The 17,809-nt window shown below is 33.1% G+C and overlaps 1 protein-coding gene across 1 annotated transcript; it reads left to right on the top strand.

Annotated features, from left to right (window-relative positions):
- Positions 1 to 12,449: 12,449 nt before the first annotated feature.
- On the top strand, positions 12,450 to 16,400 carry LOC124436617 (NACHT, LRR and PYD domains-containing protein 3-like). Its single transcript, XM_046986583.1, has 2 exons — positions 12,450 to 14,705; positions 15,080 to 16,400. The coding sequence occupies exons 1-2, from the start codon at positions 12,505 to 12,507 to the stop codon at positions 16,107 to 16,109; spliced, it is 3,231 nt and encodes a 1,076-aa protein (XP_046842539.1). The 5' UTR covers positions 12,450 to 12,504; the 3' UTR covers positions 16,110 to 16,400.
- Positions 16,401 to 17,809: the final 1,409 nt, after the last annotated feature.

Below are 17,809 nucleotides of genomic sequence, written 5' to 3'. Positions count from 1 at the left end.
TACATTTCTTGTTTCTTTTGACTTTGAAATTTTATACATTTCAAAATTTAAGAAGACAAGGGTAACTGCGAACAAAGGAAGAACAATAAAGATCACGCTACTTATTATTTGAAGGAAAACTAAAGTTCCTAGTAGAAGAAGCAAGCACTCCAGCGTTGCAGTGAAACCCATTAATCTCTTTTTCGTTACATGCTCTTGATGAAGAAAGGGAAATTGGATTGCCAAGAATCGTTCGACGTTGAGGGTTAGCAGTATTATAATTGAGGGACTTTGCACCAAGAAAATAATGAAATAGATGATTTCGTAAACTTTATATTTTTCCCCAGGTAGTAGAGAATATATGATCCATGCAATTGACGGATGAATAACTACGACAGCAGCCAGGTCAGAACATGAGAGCAGAAATATTGTGAAATAGCAAAGTTTATTACGTAGTTTTGCCGATTTCCATATACTGATAACAACAACGGCATTTAGGAACGTTCCTGCACAAAAAAGTACGAAATTAAAAAGCAACAACAGAACGGTGCTTGTGAGAGTACTTAAAGCCATTATTGAAACATAAAGATATCTTCACCAAAGTTCGATGAAGAGAAAAAATGCCAAGTTTGCTTAGCAAACTAAAATATTCAAAATTGCGTTGTAAAAATTTTAAATAATGCATATGTATGAATTATAGTCAAGTGGGATTATTCGTCCTAGAAATGAACAGAAACCTAGGAAACTAAAATTCCAGATTCTTGCGCATATGTAGCGTAACATATTTTACTAAATTTTCAAAAAAGTTAAATACTGTCGAGTATTCATCGCAAAACAAAGGCAAACACCGAAACAGGTGCCAATATATACATTGTGTTGCCACGCGAGCAATGTTTAAAATTAGAACCAAGTAAACTCTATGCATCCAGCTGGATGTATATGCTACTGTTTAAAATACGACAATACTAATAATTAATGGGCTCTAAGACCACCCTTTCCTCCATATTATTTGAATAGCCTACAGCATGCAAAGTTTACATTATATTTGAATGATAATTTAAAACGTATTGCGTAATAGATTTAAAAACATGCACTGTGATATTCTTTCACTTCAAATTATTGGACTAGGTTAACAGATGTTTAAGACGTGTTCTGACAATTTTTGCACTTTATTGAATATCCTTTCTCTGATAAATAATTCAATTTAATTTTACTGGGTGTGTTAAAAAAACCCCGAAAAACAACATGTGGAAAAGCTGGCAATTTCTTCTGAGATTATTATGTTTTGAAAACAAGTATTTTTGTTTGACGTATTGGATGTATCTTTTCCTGTTTTTGATGTTGTAATTTTATACATTTGAAAATTTTAGTAGACACGGGTAACTGCAAGCAATGGCAGACCAATAAATAACATACCCAAATGATAAAACAAGGAAGCAATCCAACATTGCGGTTAAACCTACTATCCTATGTGCAGTTAATTTCTTTAGATAAAAATATAAATTTGATCGCCAAGAACTGATCAATGTTGAGTGTCAACAGCATTATGACTGAACAACTTTGCAGCAATAAAAAATATTAAAGGTGATTTCCAAAATATTATAATTTTTTTCATGTACTTGGCAAAACGTGAGCCTGCAACACACGGATTGAAAGCTAAGACCACAGGAAGGTCAGCAAGGAATAGAACAGATATCGTGAAATAGAAAATTCTTTTCTGCAGATGTGATGATCTCCGTATATTGATGATAACAACAGAGTTTAGTAATGTTCCTACGCAAAAAGATACGATAGTAAAAAGACATCATAGATCTGTGTTGCTAAGAGTAGAGAAAGCGATCATTTAAATATTAAAAATTCTTCTAGTTCATTCAATATACAGTAGACATGCGAAAAACAATTGTTAATTAAGTTTATAATGAGCGAGTTAACTTGACGTCAACATCGTCTTATGTCAACATCATCACTTATTGCGATAGTATTTTTAATAAAAGGAGTAGTTATACGATCATACGAAGACCTCATACCTGCCTTCGTCTTGGGCGAAACTCGGGATGGTGGACAACAGTATGGAGAAATATCTCAGAAGCTAGGTTGCTTGTATTGAATCGAATACGTGAAAAGCTTAAAAGGCAAAAGTACCACAAATTCCAAAATTTTTATTCTGTCCTTCTAATGGCATTAGTTGATTCTCATTGCCGGTTTATGTGGGGAAGTCTTTGATTTCCAGGAAACTCTCACGATTCCATTATTTTTTAGTCGACAGAATTGTGGGAAGAGATTAATGTGAGTTTCATTCTAGATATTGGGAAAATGGTTGGTGACATAATAATACACCCTTGATAGTAGCTGATACTGTTTTCCAATACGTAATTGTGTTACAAAGCCTTAATCTGATTCACTACTAACATCACAGCAGATCAACTCGAGAACGCTCAAAATACTTCAACTATTGGTTAAGTAAAGCACGCATGGTTACTGAAGCGGCTTATGGACAGCTTAAAAGAAGATGGCGGGCTCTTCTTTAGAAAAACGAGAGTGATAAAAAGTTAGTTACTATAGTAGCCTTTGAAGGGATGACATTGCACGACATTCAAAAAGGTGACGTAATTTCGGAGGAGCTCGATATATCTTTTGATTCAAGGATCTTAAATATATCAGAGAAAGGTTGCAGATGACAGAATGCACAAAAGTTATAGAAAATGGAAACATGAGAAAGAAATATCGGGATGCACTTTTGAAAAAAGTCTGGTTGTGGAAAAAAAGTGGAAAGGTTGTTAGGTAAAATAACAAAAATAAAATTTCAGGAGAGAAATTTCTTCTTAATAATGAAAATTTTAATACAACAAAAAAAGCTAAAATAATACATATTGTGAAATCTGAAACATATTGTTGTTTGTCTATTGAAGACTTGAGTCCTTGTTCATGTTTGTAGTTGAAATAAAAATTGAATTGAAAAGTGGAAACCTTTTTGATATGCAAAATCATAGCCTCTAGGATGTTGAGCTAGTTCATTACAGGTTTTGGTAAATGCTTGTACCTTCACAATGAAAATTTTTTGATAGATACGCTTGCTGTCTTATATTTCCAAATGTAACACTTTAATTTTGGGTATTGACTTTCATGGATGATTGATATGTCCACCAATTCCATTATTCCATGGTGAGAAGCTTGTTGATGGTACTTGTGCATTTCAGAAAGTGTAAATCCATCGAAAGAAGAAAATACCTGGATCATTCACTTGATCAATCATCTTCTTTTTTCGTTTCTTTTTCACAGGAATAAATAAATTTTCCTTTCCACCATTTGAACTATTTTCATCATGTCTTTTCATCGAGGAATGCTCTTCAAGCAGTTCTAGATTGCAGGAATCCTCAATTTTCACCAATGGAAACAAAGTTATGAACCATTTTCCAAAACCACCGACCTCTTTGAATCGTTTGATTCCTGTTGCAGATTTCATTGTTAGTGCAGCTTGCTTGCACTCACTCACACACTTTTTGAGCTTGGTTCTTAACAGTGACACATTGAATTGAATGCACTCTCCTCTTTGAGATGCTCTGTCTTTCAAATCTGTAAGAATATGTTTATAAATGTCACCATTTTTTTGATTTTTTGTATTTTTGAACACTAGTTTCTTCTTTTAGTAACTGTTGCTCACAATCATATCAATAAAGTCACACATCGCTTCTCTATTCGAGAGAGACTATTTTTTTGCTTTTATCCATTCATTATCTTTAAAACTACTCACATTTTCTTCCTCAATAGCAATTTCTTTTTCACTTACTAATTCTTTCAGCCTATATTCAACGTATTGACACATAAATACCTATTGCCAAAATTAATGACAAAGATAAGCTATAAGATACAGTAATATAATTCCTTTACCTTTTCATTTTAATTTTTTTTTTGTATCCCCTTTCACTTTGATCGTCACTTTCATTGGATAGATCATTGGCATTTGAATAGCAGAGTTTGTATTCAGCATGATCAGTTTGAATTTGTCTTAAAGAGCATTCTTCATAATAACCAGAACTTTTCCCTGGTTTTCACCCGGGAATATCTTCGTTTACTTCTTGATGTGAGCATATTACGCAAGCAGTAATATTACATTCTATGCAACTGTATTTTTTTTCCAGATTACATGGTAAAAAAGCTGGATTTTCTGCCATTTTACGAGCTAGTTTTGCATCAAGTTTGTTGTACTGAAGATATGCATGGATAATTGTAGACTGGGCTGGTGGAATTAAGCTTGGGTCAAATAAAATAATATTCTGTTACTCTCAATTGATTCAAACGTCGAATTTTTCATATATTTGATTGAACAATTATATTCGGCTCATGAGAAGTTCGACGTTTTAACCGGGCCTGCGCTTTATAAATTTGCATGAATTTTTTTCGTACTTCACAATGTAAGAAGACTGCTAGTGTATTGGCCAGTAATTGTTCAAAAACTGCATGAAACACGAGAAATCAGCAACTCTTGAACGTCAAAAATTGAAAAAGATGCTAACGATAATATTTACAATGTTACCATACATTTGTGCATCTAGGTTAAGTCAAAATAAATTACTGCATCCCATTTTGCAATAAATTTACATTTTTAAGTATCTTAGACAAAAGTTCATTGGTAAAATTATATTCTTTAAAAATTTAAAACCAATAGCGTTTTTCTGAAAGCACTTTGAATTTAAATTTGTGCAGCTATAATTTATTTTGACGAATGCCGTTTCCGCCACTGTTGCCATTAAAAAAAAACTAGCACTAATTGATGTTTATGCATCCAGCTACCTTATTATCATGTATAAAACAGTAAAAAGATACAAAGTAGCAGAGGTCTACAACACGAAATATTTAAAAGAAGACAGGTGTGCCATCTTTAGGGTTATGATCATTCAACCTGTAGTACTGTCAAGCTTATTTTGAATAAAGAAAAATCTATTTGTCCTTAATGCATATACCTATTCAGTTAGTAGCTTTCTTGTTGTTTACGTACTAATAAAATTTTAATACAGAATAGAAGGGACTGCAACGGACTTATCCACGAATTAACAAAAACCTCTTAGTTAAATCTGCTGACTTACTTGACAACAACTGCCTTTCTAAAAGTGTGGCGGTCTTATTCTGTGGAGACTAGTAAAATGCTTAAATATAATTGGTCTGAAGAAAATCAAACGATGTTAATTGTTAAGTCTTTCTAAGATTATAGGAAATAGTTTTGCACTGGTAGGTGTAGAAGATTGCAATGTGGTAAAAAAGGAGATAGTGTGCACCAAATAACAAAGTGCATCCTCAACTTCAATTGTGAATATTTTCTTTTTACCACTTGTTTTTGGTATTTTAAGTCTCTTATAAGCTTATTTATATTCCTCCTAAACTAATATGCTGATGAGCAAAGTTAAACAATATTTCAATATATTGACGTATCAAAAACACAGGTCATTATTATCTTTTAAAAGTTGTAGTTTTCAGACCATTTTCAGTCCTTCACGACGTAATACAGAGTTCTTCGAAAACAATACAACGGTATTGAAAGACGAGTTCCTGATATTATTGTGCTACTCCAAAGTTCAAGATGAAATAGCAAGTTATTCTCGAAACCAGTCGTGCGTACTACGTCGTTTGTGCAAACAGACAAAGCAGCACGAGGAAGTGTGAAAAGCATTGAACATAAAACGGTCAGAAACGTTGATAATGTTTTAGGAGACTTTTTTCTGCTCTTGTTCTTTGACATCGCGGGTGGAATGCTTCTTCATTTTGACTTTGCAATTTTATACATTTCGTAATTTAAATACACAAGGGTGACCGAGATCATAGGAATACGAATGAATACTGTACTTCCAATTATTTTAAGTCAAAGTAGAAATCTTAGAGAAACGGTTACACAAACAACAATTGGGGTAAAACCCATTAACCTCTTTTTTGTCACTTGTTTTTGATGGAAAAAAAGAAATTTGATGGCCAAGAATCGTTTGATGATGAGTGACAACAGCATCACAAAAGAAAGATTTTGCACAAAGTAAAAAATCTTAAAAAAAATGATTTCGTTAACTTTATATTTCTCTCCATGAAAATGGGAACAAGCTATCCAAGTGATGGCCGGATTAAATATTGCGAGCGCAACCAAATCTGCACAAGACAACAAACATACTGTGAACTAGCAAAGTTTTTTCTTCACTGTGATGATTTCAGTATGCTGCTTAAAACATCTAAATTTAGAAATGTTCCAGCACACATCGAAAAAATAAGAGACTGAAAATTAACAATACGACAGCGCTTGTGAGCGAAAGAAAGTCATTCTTTAAACCTGAAAAATTCTTCTGCAAATCTCCGTACACAATTACATGCTGTGTGTATTTAATTCGTCTATATGTTAGAAAAAGCACCATAAAAATTAACATATTTTTGAGTAATATATACTGAATGCAGGTTAGGACCTTATATCCCATTTTCTAAATGATTCAAAAACAGAATATAAACAAGATATTTAAAAATTTGATTCCTTTACACACGCTCTATCTTTAAAAATATCAAACGAAAATACATTCTTTCAAATTTAAGTACAATGAGGTACTACATAGACAACACACATGTAGAGTTAATTGCTTTTAATTTCATATATATATATCAAGTTTGAGTTATGAAGTTTGCATAAGTGTTTTCCATAATGGATGTTGTATGAATTTCAATTAACCGTTATACTTGGTTACCGATTCATAAATAGAATGAAAAGAAAATAACTAGTGGTTCTTTTATTCACGTAACAATGTTTTACGAAGATAGATGTTTGCAGTTTTTGTGTGGAAAAGCGGTGACAAAAATTGAAGCTGATGTTAAGGATGTTTTACCATCTGACTAATATCCAGAATTTGAGCGAACTTCGTGAATCCATATATGGCTTATTCTCATGCAACTCATCGTGTTGATGTAGAACTAGTCAAATCAATGTTCAGTAATTAAAGAGTATAAAGCACATGTATTAAGACTGCTTAGAGCGATACCTCTTGGTATGAAATCCAATTGGCTGAATGAGGGTTGGAAAATTATAACTATAAAATATGAGTATTTCAAATTAGGCAAAATCGTCAGCATTTACAGTTATATTTGTGGACTTATTGCACCGACAATTTCATTTTGCACAAACAAACTGAATTCTTCGTTCAGCGGCGTAAATAGAACGTTAATTGGGGGGTGAGGGAGGGGGGGCGGTGTGTGGAATGTTTTGCATACTCATATATCACGTTGTGCCTTCAAAAGAAGTCAATAGGGATGTTCTAATGTTTAAAATATTTGTTAAATGGAAAATTGTTTTTGCTATTTTTCTCTAAAACACAGGAAGGGTTGTTATTATCCCAATTTTTTGTTTGACATTACAAGAGATCCTGCAAACGAAAACAATGTTTCTGCTCCAATGCAACAGGATAAAATGTTTTGAAATACAACGTCTTCTTCAGCTAGAGATTAACCAAATATCTAAAGCAATTACATTACAAAGGATGCTATACAACAAAGTAATTGTTGTCTGTTAATACAGGGACATACACAGGGAAAGGTTTTCTTTGTAGTGAAGAAATTTTACATAGTACACAAAGTGTTTACAATTAGAAATTTAAAACGTCCTGAAGATTATCTTCACGCCAAGTTATTTTGGCATCTTAATACAGTGAAAACAATTAGAAAAATTAATTTGCACAACGGGAGAGCGGTTAATAAAAGTCGTGTTTTTAATCGGTTGCACAAGGAGCATGAGATATTCAAAATCAAACTTAATTAAAACATAACTTGATTTAATTAAATTTGATTGAACATGACATGACCTTTTTGTTCTGAGCAAATTGTCTGTTTTAATGGGCTTTTCACCAACTGCCAATATTGTAACTTAAGCTTGCTAATATTTGTAACTTAAGAATCCTTTATTGAAGATGTCATAAAATTGCCGAAACATGAATAGATTAAAAGTTTGTTTTTTTTTTGTTTAAATTTATGCTCTAATTGTTAAAGTGCTTTCATAAAAAAATGAAACTATGATACAAAGAAAGGAAAGAAATGCAACGGAAATAAACTTCTTGGGTTATGTTTGATAGATTGGGAAAGTATCAATCCGTGGAAAATAATATATATATATTTCTTTTTGTATTTCTTAGAGCGAGGCAACCAAGCTCTGGAAAAACACATGTGAAAAGCGCCCACATAAAAAAGCAGCAAACATATTTCAATTCTATGTTTATGTTTTTGAATTCAAAAAGCTCCATAGCAACAAAGCTGTAAAAAGTTTTGCAAACAGTCAGCTACTTTTTTTCAAAGTAAATTTTTTTCTTCCTGAAGTGATACATGCAACCTTTGCAAAAGAAATAGGAATACAGATGCATACAATAATGTATATTGCTGATGATGCTCAGCTTCTTAAACCGCACAGGCAATAATTTTTGTTTACACTTACTTTAGACAAAAACGAGCTCATTTTGCAAGCTTCCTGCAAGCAAATATTGAGATTTTCTAGTCCTTTCTATAATATAATACATTAAAACGCAAAAATCTTAAATGTAGATCGCTAGATCTCTTTGTAGGTAGATAAAAAATATATATAAAGCAAAGATTTTTTTCTCAGGGTCATAAGAAATAAGTTACATACAAACGCAAAGACAATCTCTGAAGATACAGCTTGTTTAAAAGGAATAAGTAAAGTATAATTATTAAGTGGGCTACCGGACATAAGCCCAAGCTTGAAAATGAGTTTTTTTCTGTCATGTTGCCATATTGCATTCACAAATCACATGTGACTAATACGAAGGCCTTCAAACAATGAAAAACTATGTCTCGGATTGCTGCTAGCGTTAGGCTCAGTAAAGGACGTAAAACAAAACACGATGGAGACAAAATATGTTGCTGCTAGTGAGATAGCATTGCCATGAACTTTGTTGTGCTATTTGCTAACTACTAGCTATACTACGCAAATATAATTAAACAATTTTATCAAGTAAGAAGAGTGAATGCTTAGCAAAGCAATAACAATTCCGTAAAATTCATGCATGATATTCAATCATATAGCATGTCTTCATGTCACAGTAACCATAAGGCATTCTTAAGTCTTTTGTACTCATAGCTACATGATGTGATTGTTCTCAGATAGCAGCAACTGCTTGCAAAAATTTTTTTCGAATTTTATGTAGACCACAACAATTTGAATATAAACCTGATAAGGAAATCATTCCGTCTTATTTTTGTGCTTGGTCGTACATAATGTTACCATAATAATGTTAACAAAGTAATGTCGTAAATAATGTAACCATAATGTTACAATGGAATAGTTTCCTTACCAGATTTATCTTTAAAAAATTTGTGTTCTTCATCAAATGTGCATTAGGAATAGTGCTTCTACGAAATTATGGACATTAATCAACCTCGTCCCTTATTCATAACGTATTGCTCTTCCAAATATTGATTTAAGCTTTGGTTGGGGTAAAGATGATTTGAAAAAACCAGCTATTTTTCTTTCAATATCATTGCTAGTTCAAACATTAACTTTATCGCATTAACTTAACTTTCATCTATTGTGATCATCAAAAATGTCCTTAGTAAAGTGCGCTAACTTCGACCTTGCAGTTTTTAAATTACATTTACACCTTAACTATTATAAGAATTTTAGGCTTATTGCATTACAATGTGAAAAACCGAGATGAAAAACTATCAAACTTCTCTCTGGATCGGAGTCACAATTTCTTCTCAGGCGGTATTAATCTCTGCTTGATCGGAGTCTTCATCTTTACTTATATTCATCAATTTATCAGCTACCGGTAAGGCGGTAACGACACAATCTGCACACAAAGTTTTTCATTGTTTTCATTTATTCCTTTACCTCGTCGTCAGGGAAGTTGCCCAAGCGTAAGTTTTCTTACAAGTTAAATATCTTAGGAAAATTCAATGACTGCTTTCCCGGTTCGATTATTTTATTTAATGTATTGGTTGTTAAACATCTCATTGCTTGCTTATTTACGTGAAATGCGAAAGGTTTCGTCTTTCGTCCATTCCATGAATGTAACATTCAGCAAATTTTCCTTCGGTGATAACTCGGCTTACAGTTCGGCAATTACAATGTTAAAATTTGTCAATTTATTCGATGTTACTTTATTGCACACAATCCCTCATATGTATATTAAAGTAGATAACGCATCCCGTGTGAAAATTGAAGCCTGAAGTTCGATCATTTGCTACTGGTATCATGAGGGGTATTAGTCCCACTTTACTATACATTTGTATTACAAAAAAACAGTTTTCACGTTTTTATTCCTTCTACAAACTTCTGATTAGGCAAAATTTTTATGAGATGTAAAGGAAACCCGGTAGAGAGTTTATCCCCGAAGCTCTGCTTTCTAGGCTTTGTAACGACTGAAACATAAGACCAAGTTGTATTGAAATTTGAAAGTTGAAGGTGACGACAACAATTTCAGTCGTGCAAGGCTTAGAAGAAAAATACTTGAATTACAAATTTACAAGAAAGTAAGAACAAAGGTATTCATATAATATATTAATCCTAACAAGGTTTATGAAAAAAATGTGACTTGGACGGGATTTGATCTCGCCCCTTCGGATACTAGTCCGCCGCTCTATCTGTTGAGCTCCCAAGCCCACAGGGATTGGAGACGAGTCAAATCTCTTTTAAACTGCGTATGGACAAGAGATTCTCGCCACGATAGCAGTTTACTGGATGGCACATGTTTTAATAACCGTGTTAGGATTAATATATTATATATATTCTCTGATGATGGCTTTGGAATAAAAGTATTTATATCTTCATTATATTCATCGATATTGAAGTTGTTCGCAAAGGAACCGGTTGAAAACTTTGCTTCGCTTAATGCAACACAGTAAGGTACTTTCGCATGTTTTGATGATGTACGTCTCGTAGAGTTTGATGACACCGTTTTTAACTTACTAGTGTTCATCAAAATGTCTTTTTCATTATTTATCTTTGTCTATTTGTTTTGTTTATTCACTCATATAATAGAGGTAATTTGAAATTATTATGATCTTTGCGATGTGAATAACAACCCAAAACAAAGTGTTGTTAAATGTGTAAATTTGTAGCAATCTTCAATCAAATCTAAAGTTTGTACAACGAACAAAACCGCAAGTGCTGTGATTTGATAATAATAGCGTTGCATGTATTTTAGTTCAACGCACGTTACGCACAATTCAAAATACGTGGCACCAAACGGATCTCAAACGAACTAACCTTATCATCGCTACTGACAAACAACGAACGTTTACAAGCTAGAACCATCAAGATACAACGAGTCTTTGGCTGTTTTTTTTTTTTTATCTTACTCAATAAAACAAGGAGAATAACTCTCTAATTATTGTTGTTTTTCATTTCGTTTTAAAATATTTCAGTTATTTCAAATGCCGGAAAAGTGATCTGACAAGAATCTTATTTGTTAACAATTTAGGTGCCACCCACGCTACATTGAAATCAGCTGACGCAAGTCAATTTTATTTCAGTGTCCATTATTTTGTCACAAATTTAAAGGCTAAAGAGTAGAATGATGTCTTTTGGTGTCTGATGTCAGTGAGCCGTAAGTAAATAGGCGAACATGTTAATAATTTGTTTGTATAAACTTATCTTATTTTCAGGAGATATGTGTTATCACGAGCAGTTGTTGAGGTGTGTAATTCATACAGCATTTAAACATTTCGTGCGATGATTTGTAGTTATAACAGGTAGCTTGCTAAATGTTGTCAAAAACTTAATAACTATTAGAAATGCTTGGTAAGTGCTAATGATAGTTATATTAGTCAGCTAGCATTTAAAAAGGAATCTTTATTTGATTGAAGTTAAACAACACTTATCTCTTGGAATTCATCCAAAGCAGTTTTTTATTATTTGGTAACAAAAGGGAGACTTTTAGTGAACTAAATCTTTGCCTTCCAAATAGCTTACACTTCAGTTTTAAACGCAAATTCAAATGTAGTTGCATTATAATCAATCAGATTTCTTTCACAATCTTTTAAGTGTGACATAGGTATTTAAGGTATGCCTGATTTATGATAAATAATTTCTTCTTATTTCCTCCAAAGAAAATTTGCCATTAAAGCAGAGGAAGGCGTTGAGCTACATTTGATGGACGATAGACCTTATAGCACGTGTTTTATATCCAAATTCCAGTAGAAAGTTGATAAAAGTAGGCGGTTATTAATTTTGACACAACATTCTAATTCAATTTCAATGTGATATAGTTATGTAGTTTAGTAATTATTTTTGTCTCTCTAGTTATTAATTTGAGTGTCGTGTATAGATATATGTGTAAAGTATTTGTATGTTTGAGTTTTGCATAAGACATGCGAAATTATATCCCATTTAATTGATGACTAACCGTTCACTTTCAGAAAAACTGCCGATCATTAGTACATTCAAAGCTCTTGTCATTTGAATTGCATAATTGAAAATATACCATTTATTTTAGAAACTTGCTCTATGTCAAAGACGTTTTTAAACTGGTGACTGCACGTAGTTTTTGAAAAGACAAGATGGATAAATGTCTTGAATATACACCATGGAACAGTTTTCCCTGGTTCAGAAGATTGCTACTCATCTTTCTTCTAACATTTAGTGCTCCTGTCATTAGTATTGCAATATATTTGCACATTATCACTTCATTTCACTGTTATAGTGACATAACAAAGGCCAAAGAAGCTTTATTTATAAAGAGCATCGAGTCAAATTGTTTGAGACAATACAAAGACGAAGTTACTTTTTACGATTCTATTCATCTTGTGATCTGTTTGAATTTGGCCTTGATTATGCTTTTAAAGTTGTTGTATGGATATTTTGTGAAGTATCAAGTTAAGCAATGCGGTCAGCTAAATTTAAAAAGCAGAATCAACAAGGACAATGAAGCACTACTTGCAAGGAATGATCAAGACAGTCCTTATTCATCAAGACTTGTACGTCGTTTATCCACCTATTTTATCTACATCGCTAAATTGGCATTGCTTTTTGTCATGTTGTCTGTGTTTGTTGTCATATTTCTCCCTGCCAAATTTCCTGTTGACTACACCTGCTATTGGCATTTTCAAATGAAAGAAATATACTCCTTAAACAAACCAACGACCTCCTACAACGTAACGTTGTACAATTGTGTGAATATCAACGGAAGGAAAAGTGAGATATTGATCAAAATTGTTGCATATTTTGATGTTATTGTATTAATACTGACTGCTCTGGAGCTGTGTTATTTAGCTTATGTAGGCTGTACAGATAGCTTTTTCCTAACTGATAGAGAATTTTGTACGGTTTATCTGTTAAGGAAACGTGAGAGATTTCGAAAGTGGCTGAGAAAAATAAAATACAATTTCTACACCTACAAATTATTTGAAGTATATGATGACTATGGAGATAATCAAAAAATTTGGCGAAAGCTTGATGATATTTATGTCAATATCATAATGCAAGCGGAAAGACAACAAAAAAATGCTCATCCAACAAATTTTGGAAGGCATTCAATCCTGAAGAGTTACCTTGAAATTCATGGAGATGCCAATAGACTGACAAGAGCGGCAGAAATCTTCAAGTCAATCCATAGTGAGCAAAATCATTTGCCTAAAAGGTCAGTTTTGGTTGTTGGAAGACCAGGAATTGGTAAAACTATGTTGACAAAAAAACTTATGTACGAATGGAAAAAAAATACAGATGAATATTGGCATGAAAAACTCGTTCTTTTAATGCGATGTCGTACGTTTAAAGAAGACGACATTACTCTCAGAGAAATGCTGGGTAATTGTTCTGGATTGCTTGATCAACAATTTTCACAAATTTATGATTTTGTGCTGTTAAATTCTGATAAAACTGTCCTAATTTTTGACGGTCTTGATGAACTTCCTCTGGACGACGAACATTTTACAGCAGAAGGTTCAGTTTGTGCTGATGCAAAAATGTCAGCGTTTGCACTTCTGAGCATGTTAATCGAAGGTAGATTACTGCCTGGTGTTACTGTTCTTGTAACATCACGACCTACAGCGCAACATGCATTTGAAATGCTAAAATTTAAAAGAACTGTGGAGATCTTAGGTTTTTTTGAGGATCAAATCAAGGAATATGTTTCCAAATTTTGTTTTAATGACGAGCGAACAGCTACAGCAATTTTTGATTGCATTTCTTGTTCTCTAGAGCTTCGGAGTTTATGCTACATCCCAGTTAACTGTTATATTGTATGTCTGACCCTTAAGGAATGCTTTATAAATAATACTGAGAATATACCAAAGACTATCACCGAATTGTATAAAAGAGCAGTGCAAATCTTGCTATTGAGACACCACCCGCGTTGTATATCTGAATCAACACCAAACCCTAACAATGGTTCTCTTATACAGCCTTTTCCAAATGAGGTTAATAATGAATTAGAGAAAATCAAAAGTTTAGCTAAAGAAGGAATTGATGAGCGAAAATTCATTTTTGATGGCACAAATCTCGCCCAGTTTCCTAAATTGACTGATTGCGGGTTGTTTCATCAAATTCCAGATAAGCAACGCAATCTTTATTGTTTTCTACATTTGACTCTTCAAGAATTTTTAGCTGCGTGGTGTATTGTTGACCGGGAAGACATTGGAAAGTTTTTAGATGATCACGTGGCTCATCCTAAATGGCACTTGATGATAGAGTTTGTGGCTGGCTTAGTTGGGGTCATGAAGAGAGAAAGAAAAATAGAAAATATTAATGATTTTCAAAAAAGGTGTGATTTGGTTGACCGAACAAAATCTTTTGTCGTTAATGCTTTCAACTCGCCATTTTTTTGATACGTTCTGTTTAATGGGCAAGCATGACAATAAATCAAACTTTAGTACAGATTTGTTTGCAGCCTTTTTGCTGGTTTAATCACTCTGCCATGTCTCTATTATTTTTCATTTCTTTTCGAAATGCATTAGTGCTTTACCCGTACTATGCATGGTTTGTCATATTTTGTTATATTAAGTACATAAGGTAGCCTAAGCTTAAGCTAGTTCACCACTGTAATTCCTAATCATATTATATAATTTGACTCATTGTGAGCGCAGTATGTCCCTATTCATTGATTTAAAATTTGGTCATGTTCTTTAACCTTTGCAGACTTGAGACGTGGGCGACATATCTGACTTTCAATGACGGTGATCGAACGCTCAGCTTACTTGGTGTTAGGTGCTTGTTTGAAATGCAAGACACAGATGCGACTAGATCAGCTTGTATGACACTAGAGAATTCCATTTCAAATGATGCAGAAATCGTCATTGATGACGTTTCTTTTACTCCCGTTGATGCTAACGCATTATTTGAATTTCTTTCTCAATGCAGACGCATAACTAAACTCCGGTTCAATTTTTGCAAATGGCTTGTTAATCATAGCTGTCTTAGAATGAAAAGTTTTTTGTCAAATATGGAAACGCTCAATTTAACCTCTTTAAGTCTTTTTGCATGTACTTTTACAGAGAGTGTTTGGGAGCATCTTGGTGAGGCTTTGACAAGTGACAAATGTAAACTCACTGAACTGTACATTAGTTATAGCAATCTAAAAGATCAAGGTGTTAAGTACCTTAGTGAAGCTTTAAGAAACAATAATTGCCAACTTAGTGGACTATATATCAGAGGTAACTACATAACTGATGGCGGTGTTAAATTTCTTTGCGATGCTTTAAAAAGTGATAATACTAAACTCACTGAATTGGATGTTTGGAGTAACAACGTAGGAGACAATGGTGCTATGCATCTCAGTGACGCTTTAAAAAGTAAAAGTTGTAAGCTTACTAAACTACATGTCAGTCACAACAAACTAACAGACCAAGGAGTGGAATATCTTAGTGAAGCTTTAAAAATTGAAAGTTGTGAACTTTCTGTATTGCATATCAGGGAAAACATTCTAACTTGTGAAAGTGCTCAATATTTTAGCGAAGCTTTGATAAGTGAAAACTGTAAGCTTACTGAATTAGACATTAGTTATAACAACCTACATGATGAAGGTGCTAAATATCTTTGTGACGCTTTGCAAAACGAGAATTGCAAACTAACTAGATTGTTTATTAGAGGTAACTTTGTTTCAAAAGATGGAGCTAAATACTTCAGTGACAGCTCAAAAAGTCATAAATGTATTGTGTATGTAGACTGATGACACAAAAGAAGACAGACCTAAACATCTTAACAAGTTTCGAAAGGTTATGGAAATAAGGACATAGTGCCTTTGATGATTATGTTTGTAAGTATTGAGATCAAAATACTAATTAACTGATAAAGCTATAAATGGAGTATAGAAAGTTATTTCTTAAGTTAAATGTATTGGGTTTATTCCTATTTACTGTATTTTGTAAATATCTCAAGATTTTTTATAATTATTGGAAAATGTTGAAAATGATAATGTACTTCAAGAATGTTGCTATTATTTAATTTATGAACCTTTAAATTTTTATGCAGTTTTGAATTGATAAAATTTGATTTTCTGACACTAGTGCTTAAATTTTTTTTAAAATTTGGAATTCTGCTAAAGACAAGCAGCAGCAGCAGCAGTTTAGAAGGATTTGCTGATGAATATTTAAGCACAGTTCATTTTATGATAAACTGTTCATCTATTTTTGAAAGTTAAAATATCTAATTGAAAAGTTCAGTTTTGCCCTGGTGCTTGCCTAAAGATCTCAAGATTTGATCCAGTAGCCTGTTAGTTCATTATATTGTGCTAAAGTGGTCCTTTTGCTCATACATAAGCATGCAATTATTACCATCTTCAGTTGACATTGCATTCCAATACAATGATTAACGTATGGCTTCACCCAAGGAAGGAGCTCCTGACAATCTTTTTCGGTTCCAATTTTTTTAAGAATTTTTTGACTTCTGATTTAAAACAAGAAAAAGAAAATGCACATATCTTTAAAGCTAACCAGACACATAAACACAGTTATTGTTAACTCTTTGCCAAGTGCCACAAGTCAAACTAGTGGGCTATTTTAGGGAGCTTCTCCTTTATTTGTTTTGAAATAAAAGTGTCACGATCTAAAATAAAGGTTGACATACACAAACCATCCATTAAAAAGCCCTTCCATTACCTTTGTGAATGCCAGATAAACCATTGCTGGGCTGTTAGAAAAGAGTGTAAAAAAATTAAACAATGTAAAAATATGATCAGTTTTTTGGAAAAGGTATTCTCAAATTATTTTTACATACCTGCACTAAACAAAAATCAAAAATTTTACTTATGGGTCCGTTGCACCAGAACATACTGTATGCACAGTATTTGCACTATGGCCCATACTGTCATGGTGCAGAATACCAGCAAGAACTATGTCTTGCATTTTCTTTAATGCTGAATTCCATGACTCTTTGTACTTTCTCCAATGTAAATGAATGCTTAGAAAAAGCATGGTGTGAAAAAAAGTTAGAAAAGTTAAAAAAGATCGTAATGACATGCACCGCAGTCTCATGTGCTGGAATATTTTTAAAATTTTGCTGGGAGATCCATCTCCACTCAAAATTCCGAATGAAAGAAGTAGGTTTCCAGCAGAAATTGTTGACATTGAAAACCTAATGTTGGGTTGGCTAGATCAAATGCTACTTCGTTGTTTGCAATGTACATTGTTGCCAGCTATCTCTACTTGAATCATTGTTCCAAATTCTTTCATTTCCATAAGGACATCAGGCTTTTTACAGGATGGGCAAACATCAAACCATTTCATTAGTTGTGACAGAAAAACTATGTACTTTGGTTGCTTCCTTTGGTCGCTATCACTTGCTGCATAAACACTGCACAGAAACAACCCTTGTCATATATACATGAGGACTACTATCTAGCATGTAGTAGCATAAAGAGTTTGTCCATTC

The sequence above is a fragment of the Xenia sp. Carnegie-2017 genome, unplaced genomic scaffold, assembly GCF_021976095.1.
Source record: "Xenia sp. Carnegie-2017 unplaced genomic scaffold, XeniaSp_v1 HiC_scaffold_16, whole genome shotgun sequence".
Lineage (NCBI taxonomy): Eukaryota > Metazoa > Cnidaria > Anthozoa > Malacalcyonacea > Xeniidae > Xenia > Xenia sp. Carnegie-2017.
The sequence above is the reverse complement of the archived record's forward strand: the minus strand, read 5'-3'. Positions and strand labels throughout refer to the sequence as shown.

Bases quoted from the DNA above. Each gene is read 5' to 3' on its own strand.
- LOC124436617 (XM_046986583.1), top strand. From the start codon at position 12,505: ATGGATAAATGTCTTGAATATACACCATGGAACAGTTTTCCCTGGTTC. The intron at 14,706-15,079 runs GTGTGATTTGGT...TAACCTTTGCAG, and splicing joins ATTAATGATTTTCAAAAAAG to ACTTGAGACGTGGGCGACAT.